The following is a 16606-nucleotide window of genomic DNA, read 5'->3' as shown; positions in this document are numbered from 1 at the left end:
AAACCAATCTGAATTTGTCTTTTTTTTTTATTGCTTAGGTGGATGGCCGAGCTCACAGCCCACCTGATGTTAAGTGGTTACTGGAGCCCATAGACATCTACAACGTAAATGCGCCACCCACCTCGAGATATAAGTTCTACGGTCTCAGTATAGTTACAACGGCTGCCCCGCCCTTCGAACCGAAACGCATTACTGCTTCACGGCGGAAATAGGCGGGGTGGTGGTACCTACCCGTGCGGACTCACAAGAGCTCCTACCACCAGTGAGAAAGTCTGTGAGTGTCTATCAAATTTTTCTTGTAATCCTGCACTGGTATACAATTTTTGAATACGACATTGACGAAGTTGTATAAAGATTGAGGTCATTTAGGTAGTAGTACTGTGTAAAACTGTATTTGTTGCTGTCGCTAGATCAAAATAGTTTAACGATCAAAAACATTATCAGCAGTAAATAAAATGGTCTCTGTGTAGAGGTTGTTATTTTTTTCAATCGATTTTATCAATTTTATTATATGCAATTTAGTTTAAGGATTTATTTGTTTGTGTTTAATAGGTATTGCTATTTATTCTACACATTTTTATTGTTAATCGATATTTTTAATCTAAAATTGTAAATATATATTATAAATGCGTATGTACCTGTTTTTGTTACAAAAACAAAAGCACACTCAACAAACACATTTTTTCTTTTGTGTCGACGCTGATCGTTTGTTTGAATAATAAAAATTATACGTGTATAAATAATTAGAAGCTATTTTTATCGTAAAATGTATTCTCATTTTAACGTCAGTCAGAAGCTAGTGGTTAGTTTGGTGAATATCTGTGCAGATAATGATTCGAATAATTGTGAAGGGATTCATAAATTACTTCAAGGTATTCATAATACATTTAGAACCATTAAAACCACAATATATTTAAACATTTTTCTTACGGCTTGGGTACGGAACCCTAAAAACATTTCATATAAACAACATGCGTTTAAGCAATAACAATACTACAATCTAAGATAGTTGACTTGTCGATGACCCGAAAGTTATTTGCTTAGTTTCTAGGTGAACTTTCATGAAAGCTCCATGGAGGTTACACAGTAGCCTTGATTCTAATTTGTAATATTTATGTAACGTTATGGAAGACTACAAGAATAACTTAATTTTTGTAAATGTCACTTGTTAAGGCGACCCACAAGTTACCAAGTCACATCATATAATCATAGATCAATCGATAATACGAGAGCCCGTGTTTTTTTGTCAAGTGGTGTGTTAATTTGTTGAGTAATTCAATTTTACTTATTAAGTAGTTATTAAAACTAATTTGTTTTAGCTCACATTGACCGATGACTATTCGTCTAAGTCAAGCATCGCTGTTTTTAATTTCCCTTTGCTTTAACTTTCTGTAACTTTTTCAAGTGTTCACGATTGTTTGGGAAGTCGTATAAAGTAATGTTTTGCACGCACCTTTTGCTCCTAAACTGGCTTTAGCGCGAAACGTTGTTCTCAATCGATAACTAGGCTGTGTATATATTCTTTTATTATTTGATGTAATGCGAATTATTTTCGCACATTGCGGTATTCAGGTTGTGTGCGGACGTTTGCACACGATGTGTTTAATTTCGTTTTTCGAACTGGGGTAATGGTTTTGCTTGTGTTATAATTTAGTGCTAGGCTAGATATTTCTAGTGTGCGTGTGACGAGCCTGTGTGACCTTATTAAATAAAACTGACAGTATTTTTATCCACACACACACACACACAAACTAATAATAATAGAATACGTTAGAACAAATTGTCTGATTCATAGTTTTATTTATTTTCTTAACTTAATAGTAAATAATTTTATTTACGACGCCCTAATGACTTTGACCCCATGCTTCGAGTAGGTTACTACATTTAAGCAGTAGTATTTTAACATTTAACACTTGATCTCTCGTGGGCTGACCAACGTCAAATTAAATAAATAATTACAACAAAAATGAAAGTATATGGCACTTTAAAACGGTTTTAACCAAGTGTCATCTTAACTTGGTCAAAAAGCCTATACTTCAAATACAGTATGATACATTGAAAACCAGCGTACGCATTACGAAATATGTTGCAATTCGCTTTCTAACTATGTAAATAACAGAGGCGGATAGCGGCGTTCATAAATTTAAATTTAATTCATATTAACATTGGTCACCTTAAGATTTTTAACTTATCTGACAACCTTTAAAAATATCTTAATAACGAATATCCAAGATCGTAATGTCTTGTTTTTTTTTCTATTATAAATAGACAGCTCATCCTCAGTGGCTCTCTGCCAAAATACGTACAGTACATTGTTTACCTGCGCTTCAAACAGTTGTCCAGCGTTCATTAAGAGTTTTTGGTTACTGTATTCGCGAATACAAATTCTTGTTTTTAGCCAACGATTCTCTATCAGTGCTTAGATGATCTCATTTCGAACCTCATTCTCGTTAGGTATATTGTGCTTTATTTGATCGTACAGAGAAGCAAATATAAATGAATATATCAGAACGAATAAACAGGAAGCAAGCCCGTGTCTTGGGACCAAAAGTGGTGTGAGTCAATTCTCAAAGTATTGAAATGTTGACGTTTCAATCATCCGGTATCTACTTGCCAATTAGACGCTCGGCCAAATCAAAGCGCGGATCATTATCACATCAACCAGGGTCAGATGCATTTAAAATATTATTATCAGTCTAGTTAGTAAACTAGACATTGAGTGGAAGGGGGGTGTTCAAGCACTCGATACGTATTGAGAAAATGTAGTTTTTTTCTACTGTAATCATTATTTATTTTCGTTGTCGTGTTTTTGGGCCATGTGAGACGAATAATCGAACCAATATCAAATTTATATCCTACTATGAAGTGTTTACTCTAAATGTTTAATGTTGCGGAGTGAAAATGAGTGACGAACCGGTCTCTAACAGGTACACGTTGCCGGCTCGTGCTGATGCTGTAGTGGAACTATGGCGGAAAAATCTGCAGGAGGGTGTACTGGCGCCCTCGCACTTTCAAGATCATTGGCGCGTCACCGTTCCGAGAATATATTCGCCACAACCCAACAGAACATGTTTGGGTAAAGTACATTATTATACTTTTCGCTTTGTCTCCAAGAATAAACTTATTAATACCATTAGCACATCGACCCGAAGTGTTTTTTGCACCAGATATCGTCCTGACGGTGTTTTTTGTTTTTAAACCGTGAGGGACCCATGTCACCCCTTCACATATCATTTTAGCACTATCTATATAGGCGATCTCATGTTCCTTTTAATATCATGACCCCTTAACTTTTGAGGGGGCTCTAAGAAAAAAATTCGAAAAATGTATTATAATTATTAATTTTTAATCTGCTTCAATCGGAAATTTTCGATACAGACTGGTCTTTCGACGAGGAACTAGCTGCCAAATTGCTCATCCAACCCCTAGAACAGTTCATATGGGGTACAACAGAAGGATCTCAACCGGGTCCCCCTCGTCGCTCTACACTCTGCGGGCGGGTGTTCAAACAAGGCGAACCTGCATATAGTTGCAGAGAATGTGGTGAGTTATTATTACGTACTACACGATATACGATATAGTATGATATTTTCTTACCCGATCCTGTGGACCGAATGGTAAACAGTCGACGTCGCCTTAAGTACGTCATTACGGATCCTCCCGATCCATTAACGCTTTTTTAGGTACCTCAAGCACCGCTGACCGTACGAGTAAATTAACCCATAGACACAGCCCACTGAGTTTCTCGCAGGATCATCTCAGTAGGTCGCGTTTCCGATCCGGTGGTAGATTCTGCGAAGCACTGCTCTTGCTAGGGTCAGTGTCAGCAACACTCCCGGTTTGCGCCCGGTGAGCTCATCTACGCGTTAGGGCGCAGCTGAAATAGCCTCTCAAGTCTATCAACAAAGGTAAAAAAAAGATATTTTCCTCATAAAACTAGTTTTACACAAACATTGTAATCATATTTTTAGTAGTTTATTAAATAATGTCATATTTTTATTGGATTTTTCATCACTCGACAACAATTCCAGCGTCTGTTATTTTGTCTATTTTTGCGCAATGTAATCAGATTTAGTCATAAAAAAGAGTTTGAGAACCATTAATGCGTTATTATTGTAATTTAGATTAGGAGGGTCAAACATTTTTATCTATGGACCAGTCATTCACCTTATGTTTGGTGTCCAAAGCTTCTAGTAACGGCTTAGTATATGATGGATCTTGAGTTTCTCTGTCTATCATCATGAACTTCGATTTCAGGCATGGACAACACTTGCGTACTCTGCGTGGAGTGCTTCAAGGTATCAGCTCATAGACACCACAAGTACAAGATGGGGCAGTCCGGTGGCGGCGGCTGCTGTGACTGCGGTGACGCTGAGGCCTGGAAACGGGATCCATTCTGTGATTTGCATGCTGTGAGTTGAGTGAAGATAGATTTAGACCTGTTTCAAACCCGTAATTATTGGTGGTAGGACCTCTAGTGAGTCCGCACGGGTAGGTGCCACCACCTCGCCTATTTCTGCCGTGAAGCAGTAATGCGTTTCAGCTTGAAGGGTGGGGAAGCCGTTGTAACTATACTGATACCTTAGAACTTATATCTCAAGGTGGGTGGCGCATATACGTTGTAGAGATCTATGGGTTCCAGTAACCATATAACACCAGGTGGGCTGTGAGCTTGTCCAACCATCTAAGCAATAAAAAATAAAAATACATTAAAGCATTTCTGACGTTCCGAATGTCTTTTAGTAAATCGAGATACTAGAAAACTAGAGAAATTATTGGCATTAGAGCAATAGGCTAGATGGTTGTGTCTCGTGCGTATTCACACCTTGTCTGATGCTGCTGAACTATGTGCATAATAATAATAAAATGTCAATTGTATTTGGGTTAAAGTTATGTGCATTGTTTTGTGATGGCCTTCAATTGAACAAGAAATCTAAAACGAAAACCGAACAGTAATAAAAATGTGCAGATAACGCAAGCTTTTACTATGGCCTTGATTACTGAATTTCGTGTCACGATTATATTTTATCAATCGCATGCAGTTTGCCTGTTCGGTATAGCTTGCTTAATTGGTGGTCAAACAGAAAAAAAGATTGGGGCTTATAGTATACATATATGTATGTTATCGTCTTTATTGTACAAGAGCAATAAATAATGGAGAGCAGTGTCAATATTATTTGGGAATTAAGATGAAAAGTAAAAATATAGGTTTTGTACGGGCTTCAGAATTTTAATGTTACAGCGAAGGCACAATATTAAATTTTGTAAAAAAACAGTTGTTTTTCCAAGCAACGGAGAATGCTATCTTATTGTTTATAGTGGGCATAATTTCTTTAAGAGAATTCAGCCCTTGCCTTGGGACTACAAGGCAACGCATTCAGGATACCTTAATTTTGGGTATGTGGAGTGATGATAAAGTGACAATGCTTTCCCCTACAGTGTATATGTTGTATTGGTTGATAGAATAAGCCAAGAGTTAAACCCCCCCCCACCCCCAATCCCTGATGATGGGTAGATGATCCCTAACTGTCTCTGATGCGCATTCAGTACCGCTCAACGGGAAACAGCCCATAGAGACTCGACACACTAACTTACATTAGCACTATTTCTTCCACACTTAATGATCATACTAAGTTATTTGATTTTGTTTTTAAGGCTCCAAGCGATCAACCGCCCGAGGCAGGCATAAGCGAGGATGTTATAAGAAGAATGAAGATCGTAGCATCAGCTTGTTTGACTTATTGTCTAAGGCTGCTTACACACGATCACGCTCCATGCTTGCCGAACGATCTCAGGTACGTTCCGATCCACTTCAACTGCATGTGTGTGTTTGTGTGTGTGGTATACTTTATAAGTAGTCGTGGCCTAAAGGATAAGACGTCCGGTGTACTTGTATCGAGGGATGCGACTGACAAGAGTTCAAATCCTTCGAGCGCGTAGCAAATTTTTTCAATGAAATACGCAATTAGCTGATGTTGAAGCAATGTAGTACTAGTGGTAGGGTTTTTTGTGAGTCCGCGCGGGTAGGTACACCGCCCTGGCCGTGAAGCAGTAATGCGTTTCGGTCTGAAGGGTAGGGCAGCTGTTGTAACTATACTGAGATCTTAGAACTTATATCTCAAGATGGGTGGCGCATTTACGTTGTCTATGGGCTCCAGTAACCACTTAACACCAGTTGGGCTGTGAGCTCGTCCACCCATCTAAAGCAAAAGAAAAAAAATATATCGTGTAATAAAAATTGAACCTGAAAACGCAATTATTTGCGTATTAAACATGTAAACTACAAACAGTAGTCGCGGGTCGCGATCCGCAAGAGTTATCTTCCATTTTCGACTGATTCGGTGGTGCAGTAGTCAGCGCGCCTGACTGTCCGACCGAGGGTCGTGGGTTCGATTCCCACATCGGTTAAACATTTGTGTGATGAACAGCTTTATTTACTGTTTGGATGTTTATTATTTATTTAAACGCATGTAATTATGTAACTTGGGGCCGAACGATCGTGCGTGATTTGTTCCCCGTTATTATTATTATTAGTTTGGTTAAGTTCTCTCTCACTCACGTGTTGTCTCGTGTACATTTTACAGATTGAAAGACACAGAGCGCGACATCCTGCAGATACTGGACCAGCCGGATTGCTACTGCACGGTGCTCTACAACGACGAAACTCACACCTTCGAGCAGGTACCGTTTGAAAATTAATAACTATGAACTGAACTGTTGCTCTGTGTTAAAGGGAGCTTTTGACAAGTGACAGTTTTTTTTAAAGTAGATAACCGGTTTTATACAGCATGAGACACTACGGTTTCAAACAATTGCAGCGTTAAATGTGTTTTTAAATACCAAAGGCCACTTCACTTATGGCCAACATTTTGTTACCGGTATATACTACACATTTAAATAACATGTAGAGTACATAACATATATCCCAACGTCAACAAAACATGGTTTAGCCCACTAGAAACCGAGCGAATATCGTACATTCGACTTCCATTCATTTTTAACAATAAAATAGGTGATAACAACATTGATACGCGTGACGAAGTGCAACCACCGCGACTCCGTGGAGCTGGTGAGCCTCATCGACCGCGAGGGCCGGGCGCTCATCAAGTGCAACTCGTTCCAGGTCTGCGACAAACTCAAAACTGACATCGAGATGTAAGTACTAGCTAATCGTTCGTAAGTTAATCGATAACCACATGACGAGTTCATAAAGTAATATATATTTTTAATGTAAGGTCAGCAAAAACATAAACATAAATTTTATATAAGTATTTTTTTTCGAATTATTGTTTGCCAATAATAAATAATAAAGAGCAGTATGTGGGTTTCTAAACAAAAAAAAAATTGCGTACAACCGTATGTACGTACGATCGGGATTTCTGGATCCCAGTCCGAAATCGGAGGGGCGAAAATCGGGTTTAAATATCTATTTTAGACATCCCTAGTTGAGCAGTCTCGTATTATCATTTTTTAATTATTGTTTTTATCTTTTTCGTAAATGTTGCGTTCCTTATAAAAAAAAAATATTATAACAATATATTATATATAACAAAAAGCGCCACTTTACATACAACTATTAAGTCAGCAGATAGAAGTTAGAGCGCTGTGACGTAGTATTGTGTGACGTCTTAAGTACCAAAACCAGATTTCAGAGTAGTTTCAGAGCTATCAAGGAAACAATTAACAGAATCACAAACTGACAAAATAATGCGTCGTTGTTGTCTGTATAGTTGAGTAGAAATGAGACGCTATAGTGAAACTCATTTTTGAATTTTAAAAAGTTTCATAAAAAGAAACAAACTTTTTTGCTTCAATATAATTGGATAATAAGCTCACAACTTAGTGGCAGTTGAGCCGGATCCCGGATCCCATAGACGTGAAAGCCACTATACACTTTGAAGTCATAAAGTCAAATCTCAATTAAGCTCTCAATCTCAAATAAAGCATTTGAGCTATCTATTACCCCTAGCTCGTTCCTTTTCCTCCCACATTTTTTTGTTATTTGACAATCATCCCCACCACCATATTTAAAAATCTTTTAAGAAGTGCTCATGAGTATTCATGAGTGATAGATTAGTGGTGAGCCTCGAAGCCGGTGGGCGGTTAGGGTAGTGCGCGTGGGTGGTGGGGTGACGTGTGGATGTTGCACTCAGCTGCACGGCGATGTTCGAAAGGTTCACGGCGCGCCAGAGCTCCACGCTGAAGGTGCTGGTCATGCACGCGCACGTCATCGCGCACCAGACCTTCGCCATGAAGCTGCTCACCTGGTCAGTACACAGCACATCACTCTTTATATCTCTAGTTAGTGCACGTTGACAGACATCGCCTTTTCGCCTTAAAAGTGTACAATTTCCAAAAATATTCGAAATTGACTTAATATGCGGTAGTTTTGTAATTTTCGGTAAATTTGCGGTAGGCAGCGGTTTGGCTCTGCCCCTGGCATTGTTGTAGTCCATGGGCGACCACTCACCATCAGGTGGGCCGTATGCTCGTCTGCCTACAAGGGCAATAAAAAAAATATGCGTAAACATTTGGTATCGCCAGTATATTTTTCTCATAAATATTGTAAAAAGAGCGTAGTTTCGTTTAGTTTTTTTTTTTAGTTTACATATGTTTTGAAGTAAAAAGTAAACTTTAAAGTAACTTTTAAAGTAACAAAATTATGTATTAATTTTATTAATACATAATTTAACTTTAAAAGACAGATAATGTACCTGGTAAAAAATAAAAAAAATAATGTTAAAAAGATGATTAATATTAAAAATATTATCTGTAAATCTTTAAAACGCTTTCATGTAAAATTGGTAAATTTTGAGATTATACAGTTTTAATGCGAGAAGACGACATATCTGCAGCTTCGAGACAACCCTCGCTTCTCTGGATATAAGTGTATAGATGAGACCATAATGCCTATTTTTACCTCGAAGCAATCTTTTATTCAGGATTGAAAGAATGATCGCTATTTTGCTATAGTTCACTCTCGCGCCTCCAACCTAATGGCACTGATTATAATGCCTTATTAAAATGATTTTATTGTCTCTTGTTTACCACAAGGTAATGCTAATGCTTTTTCCCCAGAAACTATTCACTATAAAATACGTTTTAAAAAAAAAAATACTCATCTCCACAAATACCCCGTAGTTCTAATATGTCTCCCACTTTTTTACATCACTACATAGTATAAAACAAAGTCGCTTTCTCTGTCCCTATGTATGCTTAAATCTTTAAAACTACGCAACAGATTTTGATGCGGTTTTTTTAATAGATAGAGAGTGATTGAAGAGCAAGGTTTATATTATGTATAATAAGATCCATTAAATAGTGAAGAAATCAATAATAAATTACAGTTTCCGAAGCGAAGCGAGGGCGGGTCGCTAGTCAATAATATAAATTTAAAGGTTTCAGAACATGTGTTCATAAAGCTAACGCTGTTTTCCCAGAAACTATTCGCTATACAATACGTTTAAAAAAAAATTTTTAACTCCATAAAAACCCCATAGTTCTAATATTATGTCTCCTACTTTTTTACATCAATAATATAAATTGAAGGCTTCAGAACTTCGTAAGCCAAGAGCAGAGTCTGCGCATGGCCGTGTCCCACGTGGCGCTGGGCGAGGACATGTGGGGCTCGAGCACGGCGGTGGGGGGCGGCGGGGTGGCCGTCGGCGTCATGCAGAACGACTTCCGCATGTGGAAGGCCGCCAGGACCGCCTGGCATCGACTGCTCATCGCCACCACGCTCATGGACTATTCCACCAAGAGAACCATGGCTATATTATTCACCAAGAATTATGGTCAGTTATTTAAGTAATAATTTGTCGTTCATAAGAATTTACACCTTAGCTACTATCGCAGGCCACAAAACGCAGTCTATATGCGATGAGTGTTGTTCGCACTTTCAGCTTTTTTTCCCCTACCTATGCTTGAGAGGCTATATCAGCTTCGCCCTCACATGTAGGTGAGCTCATGGGGTTCTAGCCGGAGTGGTGCTAACACTGGCCCTAGGAAGAGCAGTGCTTCGCAGAATCTGCCACCGGATCAGAAACGCGACCCACTGAGAAGATCCGGCGAGAAACTCAGTGGGCTGTGTCTGCGGGTTAAGACTTTGAGCACTGAGCTTCGTTTCTAGCGAAACATTTTCCAGCCAGTCCTGCTGTAGCGAAAGGGTTAAAAAGCGTCAAAATAGTGTTTTTTAATAAATCCATTATTTTGTATTTAAACGTAAAGTAATAATGAATAAATGTTGTATAAAACATTATCGCCAATAATAATTCCAGGCTCAATACTGAAGGACTTCATACGAGACGACCACGACCACTCGTTCTCGATATCGTCGCTGTCGGTGCAGCTGTACACGACGCCGACGCTGGCGCACCTGCTCATCGCGAAGCACGACGCCCTCTTTGTCGTGCTCAACACTTTTGTGAGCGAGTGTAACCGACGCTGCAATAATGTGAGCGACAAAAGTCATTTCTTATTAAATCAGTTTTTTTTTTTTTAAATTCGAATTCGGAATATTTAATCTTTATTAAACCCTTCGATTGCCATTTAGGTGACCTGTGCCCTACGCGGCGCACTGAAATATTTATGTCGATTTCTGTTACTAAGGCGCCGGAATAGAATCTAGTCCACTTCGATAAAGCGGCACGACACGAGAACCCTCTCATCGTGGCCGCCGGTAACTACATTCCTAAACCTGCGGATATAATGGAAAGCAGTCGACGTCGCCCCAAACACGTCATTTCGGATCCTCCCGATCCACTAACGGTGTTTTTAGGTACCTCAAGCACCGGTCATCGTTCTCGTCGAGCCCTTCGTCACAAGCGACGTAGTAAGTACGCGAGTAAATGAACCCTCAGCCACAGCCACTGAGTTTCTCGCCGGATCTTCTCACTGGGTCGCGTTTCCGATCCGGTGGCAGATTCTGTGAAGCACGGCTCGTGTTAGCAACGTCATCAGGTTTGAGCCCCGTGAGCTCATCTACTAGTTAAGGTTACGCTGATATAGCGGCAAGGCTCTCAAGGCTCTCAGCTTAAGTAGGAAAAAAAAAAGAATCTAGTAGACTCTGGGAAAGACGGATCCGGGGGTACTGAGAATGAATCTCCTGCAAAAGTACTGAAAGACTAAAACATACATTAACAAATAAAAGAAGGCGAAGTTAGTCAATCCAGGAGTTTAGTAACAGAAATCAACATACAAGATTACTTTAATGCGCCATGTAGGGCACGGGTGAACTATGGCAATCAAAGGGTTAATCTTTAATCATTTGAATCTCGATGAACCGGAAAAGCTATACTACGATATTGATATATACAAATTAATAATAAATACATAACAGCGAAAAATCACATTCGGACCCAAATTAGCATTTCCTGTACTATGGCAGCAAGATGCTGATACACATATTTAATATGTACTTTATACATGTAAGTATACGGAAGCAAACATGTTCGTCACAAGACTGTTCGCTTGAATTGGAAATCGGACCCACGACCCTGGACTCAGCAGTCAGCGGCGCTAACTAATATACCACGTAATCACTCAATGTACACATACAAGGGTATATCAACGTATATACGATATTTCGTTGGCATATCCCTAAAAATCAATTGACGCACGATTCTATCATGCATGAAACTATGATGATGGTATTCAAAGCTTACCCAGACCTTCACCGTACAAAATATCTTGAATATACTTACTCTGACTTGGAATCAAACCCTATGGAACACTAGTCACACTGCTAGCAATGAAGAAATGTCTTGAAAACGGTCTACAGAAGGAAAAATGTAACTATACTTGAGACCTTAGAGCTTATATCTCAAGGCGCATTTACGTTGTAGATGTCTATGGGCTCCAGTAACCATCTAAGCAATAAAAAATAAATTTAATAAACATTTATGTATACGGAAACAAACGTGTTCGTCACAAGACTTCGCTTGAAGTGGAAATCGGTCTAAATCGGACTAAATCAGTCAATGTACACATACAAGGGTATATCAACGTATATACGATATTTCGTTAGCATTTCTCTAAAATTCGATTGACGCACGATTTTATATACATGAAATTATGATGACGGTACTCAAAGTTTACCAAGACCTTCACGCGGTCATGGTTTCCACCATTTAAACGGTTCGAATACGGTCCTATAGAAGGAAATATTTTGTTAACAGGGTCGTCTAGAGTTCGATCGCAACCACGTGTCGGTGGCGTACAAGCGCGCCCAGTTCGTGTTGTTCGACGTCAAGTACCTGCTGGGCTCCGTGCCGGCGAGCTTCGACGACGACCTGCGGAAGGGATTCCTCCACGGGCTCTCGTTGCTGCTCAACCTGTTTGTCATGATGCAAGGGATGGACTCGGTTGTTAGACAGGTGGGCGGTACCACATATGTAACGCTTTTAGGCCAGTGATTGTCAAAGTATAATCTATACTTATACTTAATACTTAATAATATTATAAAGAGAAAAGATTTGTTTGTCTTGAATAGGTTCCGAAACTATTGAACCGATTTGAAAAATTCTTTCACTGTTTGGAAGCTACATTATTCCCGAGTGACATACAATATTTTTTTTTTTAAATTAGGGATCCTCACTAAAACTCCAATAATGTAACCCAAGGTGTAAACAAATTACCTAAAATATTCTTTACATCGCGTGCCCTGCGAAAACTGTTGATGATACAATAAAATAATGTATTATGACTTTGTAGAACGCATTATTATTTACAAAAAGTATCGCGACAGCATATGTCTAACTATTATAGTTATGCCGCAATAAGTGTTCTTTTATTTAAAAAAATAAAACAACGTCAAATATCGTTTCAATTTTTGTTAAAGACCCGAGCGGAGCCGGAGCAGGCCGCTTGTTATTATATATTAGCCTAACCGATATATAACCATTCTCACGGATTGTTTAGAACCCCAGGGTCTGCGGAGGGACTTTGCTTCTTTCTGTATTTTGTACCGTATGTTCCATGGGGAGTGCTCTAAGCACTTGTTTGAGATAATTCCATCATCTTGTTTTTACCGTCGCACGGCCCGCTACCGGAATAGAATTTATCCATACTACCTGAAGCCACTGCGTTCATCCACAGTGCGTGTCCAGAGATCTTTTTGTCATGTACCATCCGGCTTTGAAACGAGCCTCCCTCCACGGTGTTTCCCGAGCTTTATGACATGTCCTTCTTCTAACTAGGTTTGTGGAAAGTGTGTGTCCATGGGCGATGGTAACCACTCACCATCAGGTGGGCCGTATGCTCGTCTGCCTACAAGGGCAATAAAAAAAAGTAAAGTGAATGGTTAGTTTGGTCATATGTTTAGGAAATTTGTTACAGTTTTTATGATAATCGACCTTATTATTAAAAGCTTTAGGAGGATCGAAGTTTCGAGATTAGAGAACTAGAAATTCTGGAAATTACAAAAATCTTACATTAACAACATTCAATAAACTATTGTGAGTAGGAAACGATCGAATTGTATATTATGTGATTAATAATAAAAGAAATAATTTTCACAGTAACTGTTTGTTCTGAAAATGAAAAGAAAGTGATAAAAGTGTGTGTATATGGCCTCAGGTGGGTCAGCACATGGAATACGAGCCGGAGTGGGAGTCCGCGTTCAACTTGCACGTGAAGCTGGCGCAGTCCATCACCATGTCGCTGGAGTGGTGCGCGGCCGAGCGGCCCCTCACCGCCTCCGCCTACCGCATGGCGCTGCGCCGCCACGCCGCCGCCACCGCGCCCGCGCCGCGACAGCTCAAAGGTATCGCTGCCCCCCTGTGGCGGAACTCCACAGACACAGCCCACTGAGTCTCTCGCCGGATCCTCTCAGTGGGTCGCGTTTCCGATCCGGTGGTAAATTCTGCCAAGCACGGCTCTTGCTAGGGTTCGTGCTAGCAACGTCGTCAGGTTTGAGCCCCGTGAGCTCATCTACTAGTTAAGGTTACGCTGAAATAGCCTCTCAAGGCTCTCAGCTTAGGTAGGAAATAAAAAGCACACATTCCTAATGTTTTTGTTACATTGAATTGCAAGTCGTCGTGGCCTAAAGGATAAGACGTCCGGTACATTCGTATGTAGCGATGCACCGGCGTTCGAATTCCGCCGGCAGCTGTACAAATTTTTCAATGAAATACGTACTCAACAAATGTTCACGATTGACTTCCACGATGAAGGATTAACATTGTGTAATAAAAATCAAACCCGGAAAATTATAAATTGCGTAATTGCTGGTGGTAGGACCTCTTGTGAGTCCACACGGATAAGTACCACCACCCCGCCTATTTCTGCCGTGAAGCAGTAATGCGTTTCGGTTTGAAGGGCGGGGCAGCCGTTGTACTGTAAAAAAAGAGAGACCTTAGAACTGATGTCTCAAGTTGGGTGGTGGCATTTACGTTGTAAATGTCTATGGGCTCCTAACCACTTAACACCAGGTGGGCCTTGAGCTCGTCGCATCTAACTAAGCATTAAAAAAAACTTTATTAAAATATGCGGAAGAAAAACCTATGTACAAAGGCGAGTATAACCCAAGTATAAGTTTTCTTCCCCGTACACTAATTTTAACGGTTAAACTATACAAAATAACATATGATAATGAATGAGAAAAGGTAACAAATCCATGTATATCAAAAGTGAAATCAACAGATGCATGAGAGGGTAGTCTTATTTTAATGCGGTAATGGTACGCCGGTTGAAATCGTTATACATTGCGGCTTATATAATATAAACTAATTATATGGATAAAAAATACGTATAAATAAAGCTACTTGATTTATGCAGAACTGGGTAACCAGAGCGCGTCCGTGATCCCGTACGACGTCTCCGTGGACCCGGTGTCGATCCATCGTCCCCTGTCGCGGTACATTGCGGGCCTGCACCTGCTGCTGCACCGCCACGGCCTGTCCTACCACAGCCCGGAGTTCGATCGACAGGACAAACAAAAGTCGTCGCCGGAGGAACTCATCGGTCAGTTACTTTATATATATACCAGTATTTTGCCGTCTGGCCGTCTGGTGTAGTGGTAAGTGACATGGTCACTACACAAGGGGGTCGCGGGTTCGAATCCCGCCATGGGAAGATATTTGTATCATAAATATAAATGTCTTTTCCAGGGTTATGGATGTATATTAAATATATGTATGTGTATAATAAAAATCTTACATTTATATCCGTTATCTGGTACCTGTAACACAAGTTCTTTACGAACTTATCACGGGGCCGGTTAACGTGGCGTGATTGTTAGTAAATATTTATTATTTATTTATTTATTTTCCAAAGTGGGCGATAACGCCCCCTTGTGGGCGCTGCAGGCCTAAAGGGGGGCGGTAAGAGACCCGGAAAAAAATGGGGGCGTTGCTTAAAGGCTTGGGAGGTGATTTGTAATTTCATCTTGAAGGACTCTTAGACACCGACTGAGCTCTCGCTATAGTGGTTTTTAAGTAGGTGAAAAAATGGGGGCGTTAAAAAATAATTTATTCTAAAAGTGGACAGTAGACAAAATAAGTTTGAGAGCCCCTGATCGATACTAATAGATAAATCTACAGTGGTTTTTACGGACGTTCCGTTATAACTACTGAACCACGCATCCGATTGACTTGAAACCTGGTTTCCGTGTAGAAAATACATGTACATCATTAAGTACATGTATTCATGTATGAATGTTGGACTCCCTAATAATAATGACAATAAATAATAATGTTAATTTTTAATGCGCAGCGAAGCGGGCGAGTACGACTAGTGATATTATAAATTCAAACCGATCCCAATCAAAATCGTTAAACCAATACACTACATAATATGATGTTTCTAGATAAATTGTTTTGTTATTTTTTCAAAATACTATACCTGTGGTAAAAATACTTATTTACCATCATCAAAAAAAAAAACACAGACATGAGTGATGAGTCAATTTGCGGACCGAACTATTCCTTGGGCTGTCTCATATTCACAACGCACGATCCCAAATGCTTCTTCTAATTTATGAATGATTTGTTCGCAGAGCCAGTGCTGCAGACAATGGCGATGATAGCCCAGGTCCACGCCGGCATGTGGCGCAGGAACGGCTTCGCCTTACTCAATCAACTGTATTTCTACCACAACGTGAAGTGTCGGACCGAGATGTTAGATCGGGACGTCGTCATGCTGCAAGTACGTATATTATACATCATCTAGATATTACCTATTCATAAAATTCAGTGATACATAAAAAAATAACAAGCAAATGGTTTATCGAATCGGTCGCTATTCACCATTAACATTAGTAATACCGCGATATAATAACAAGCAGTAACGTGTTTCGGTTCGAAGGGTGGGGCGACTGTTGTAACTATACTGAGACCTTTTTTTTTTTGTTACTTTGGGGAATCCATTTACCAGATACCCGGTCGAGGGGGGTAACGGACCGGGTTATGTCGGAACCCGGCGCCTCCTGAGAGGAAGAAGGGGAGAAGAGAAGGGCCGAGGTCCTTCACCTCCCCCAATTTCTCACAGGAGGCTACGCCTTGGAAAAGGTTCGCGAAGCACTTGCCCCGCAGAACGAATACCGACTAAACCCCATCGAGCTCCACCACACCGACTACACGAAACTTACGGTACCGCGGTGCTCGCCGAA

At 40.1% G+C, this 16606-nt stretch overlaps 1 protein-coding gene across 3 annotated transcripts in view; it reads left to right on the top strand.

Moving 5' to 3' along the window:
* Ubr1 (Ubr1 ubiquitin ligase) overlaps positions 1-16606 on the top strand; it is a 55724-nt gene that overhangs the window by 16586 nt on the left and 22532 nt on the right. Inside the window, exons 1-14 of one of the 3 annotated variants that reach the window (XM_089739972.1) lie at positions 2447-2555; positions 2928-3076; positions 3379-3543; positions 4258-4412; positions 5656-5795; positions 6585-6681; positions 7013-7155; positions 8154-8267; positions 9550-9794; positions 10278-10453; positions 12177-12374; positions 13576-13762; positions 14776-14961; positions 15995-16143. In XM_089739972.1, the coding sequence (XP_089596098.1) occupies positions 2497-2555; positions 2928-3076; positions 3379-3543; positions 4258-4412; positions 5656-5795; positions 6585-6681; positions 7013-7155; positions 8154-8267; positions 9550-9794; positions 10278-10453; positions 12177-12374; positions 13576-13762; positions 14776-14961; positions 15995-16143 (2163 nt within the window). In that variant the 5' untranslated portion in view covers positions 2447-2496. Of the gene's footprint in view, positions 1-2446; positions 2556-2927; positions 3077-3378; positions 3544-4257; positions 4413-5655; positions 5796-6584; positions 6682-7012; positions 7156-8153; positions 8268-9549; positions 9795-10277; positions 10454-12176; positions 12375-13575; positions 13763-14775; positions 14962-15994; positions 16144-16606 lie in introns of those variants that run through there. The other 2 variants (XM_089739971.1, XM_089739970.1) reach the window with 2 other exon arrangements.

The sequence above is a fragment of the Bombyx mandarina genome, chromosome A1 (assembly GCF_030267445.1).
Source record: "Bombyx mandarina strain Sakado chromosome A1, ASM3026744v2".
Classification (NCBI taxonomy): domain Eukaryota; kingdom Metazoa; phylum Arthropoda; class Insecta; order Lepidoptera; family Bombycidae; genus Bombyx; species Bombyx mandarina.
The sequence above is the reverse complement of the archived record's forward strand: the minus strand, read 5'-3'. Positions and strand labels throughout refer to the sequence as shown.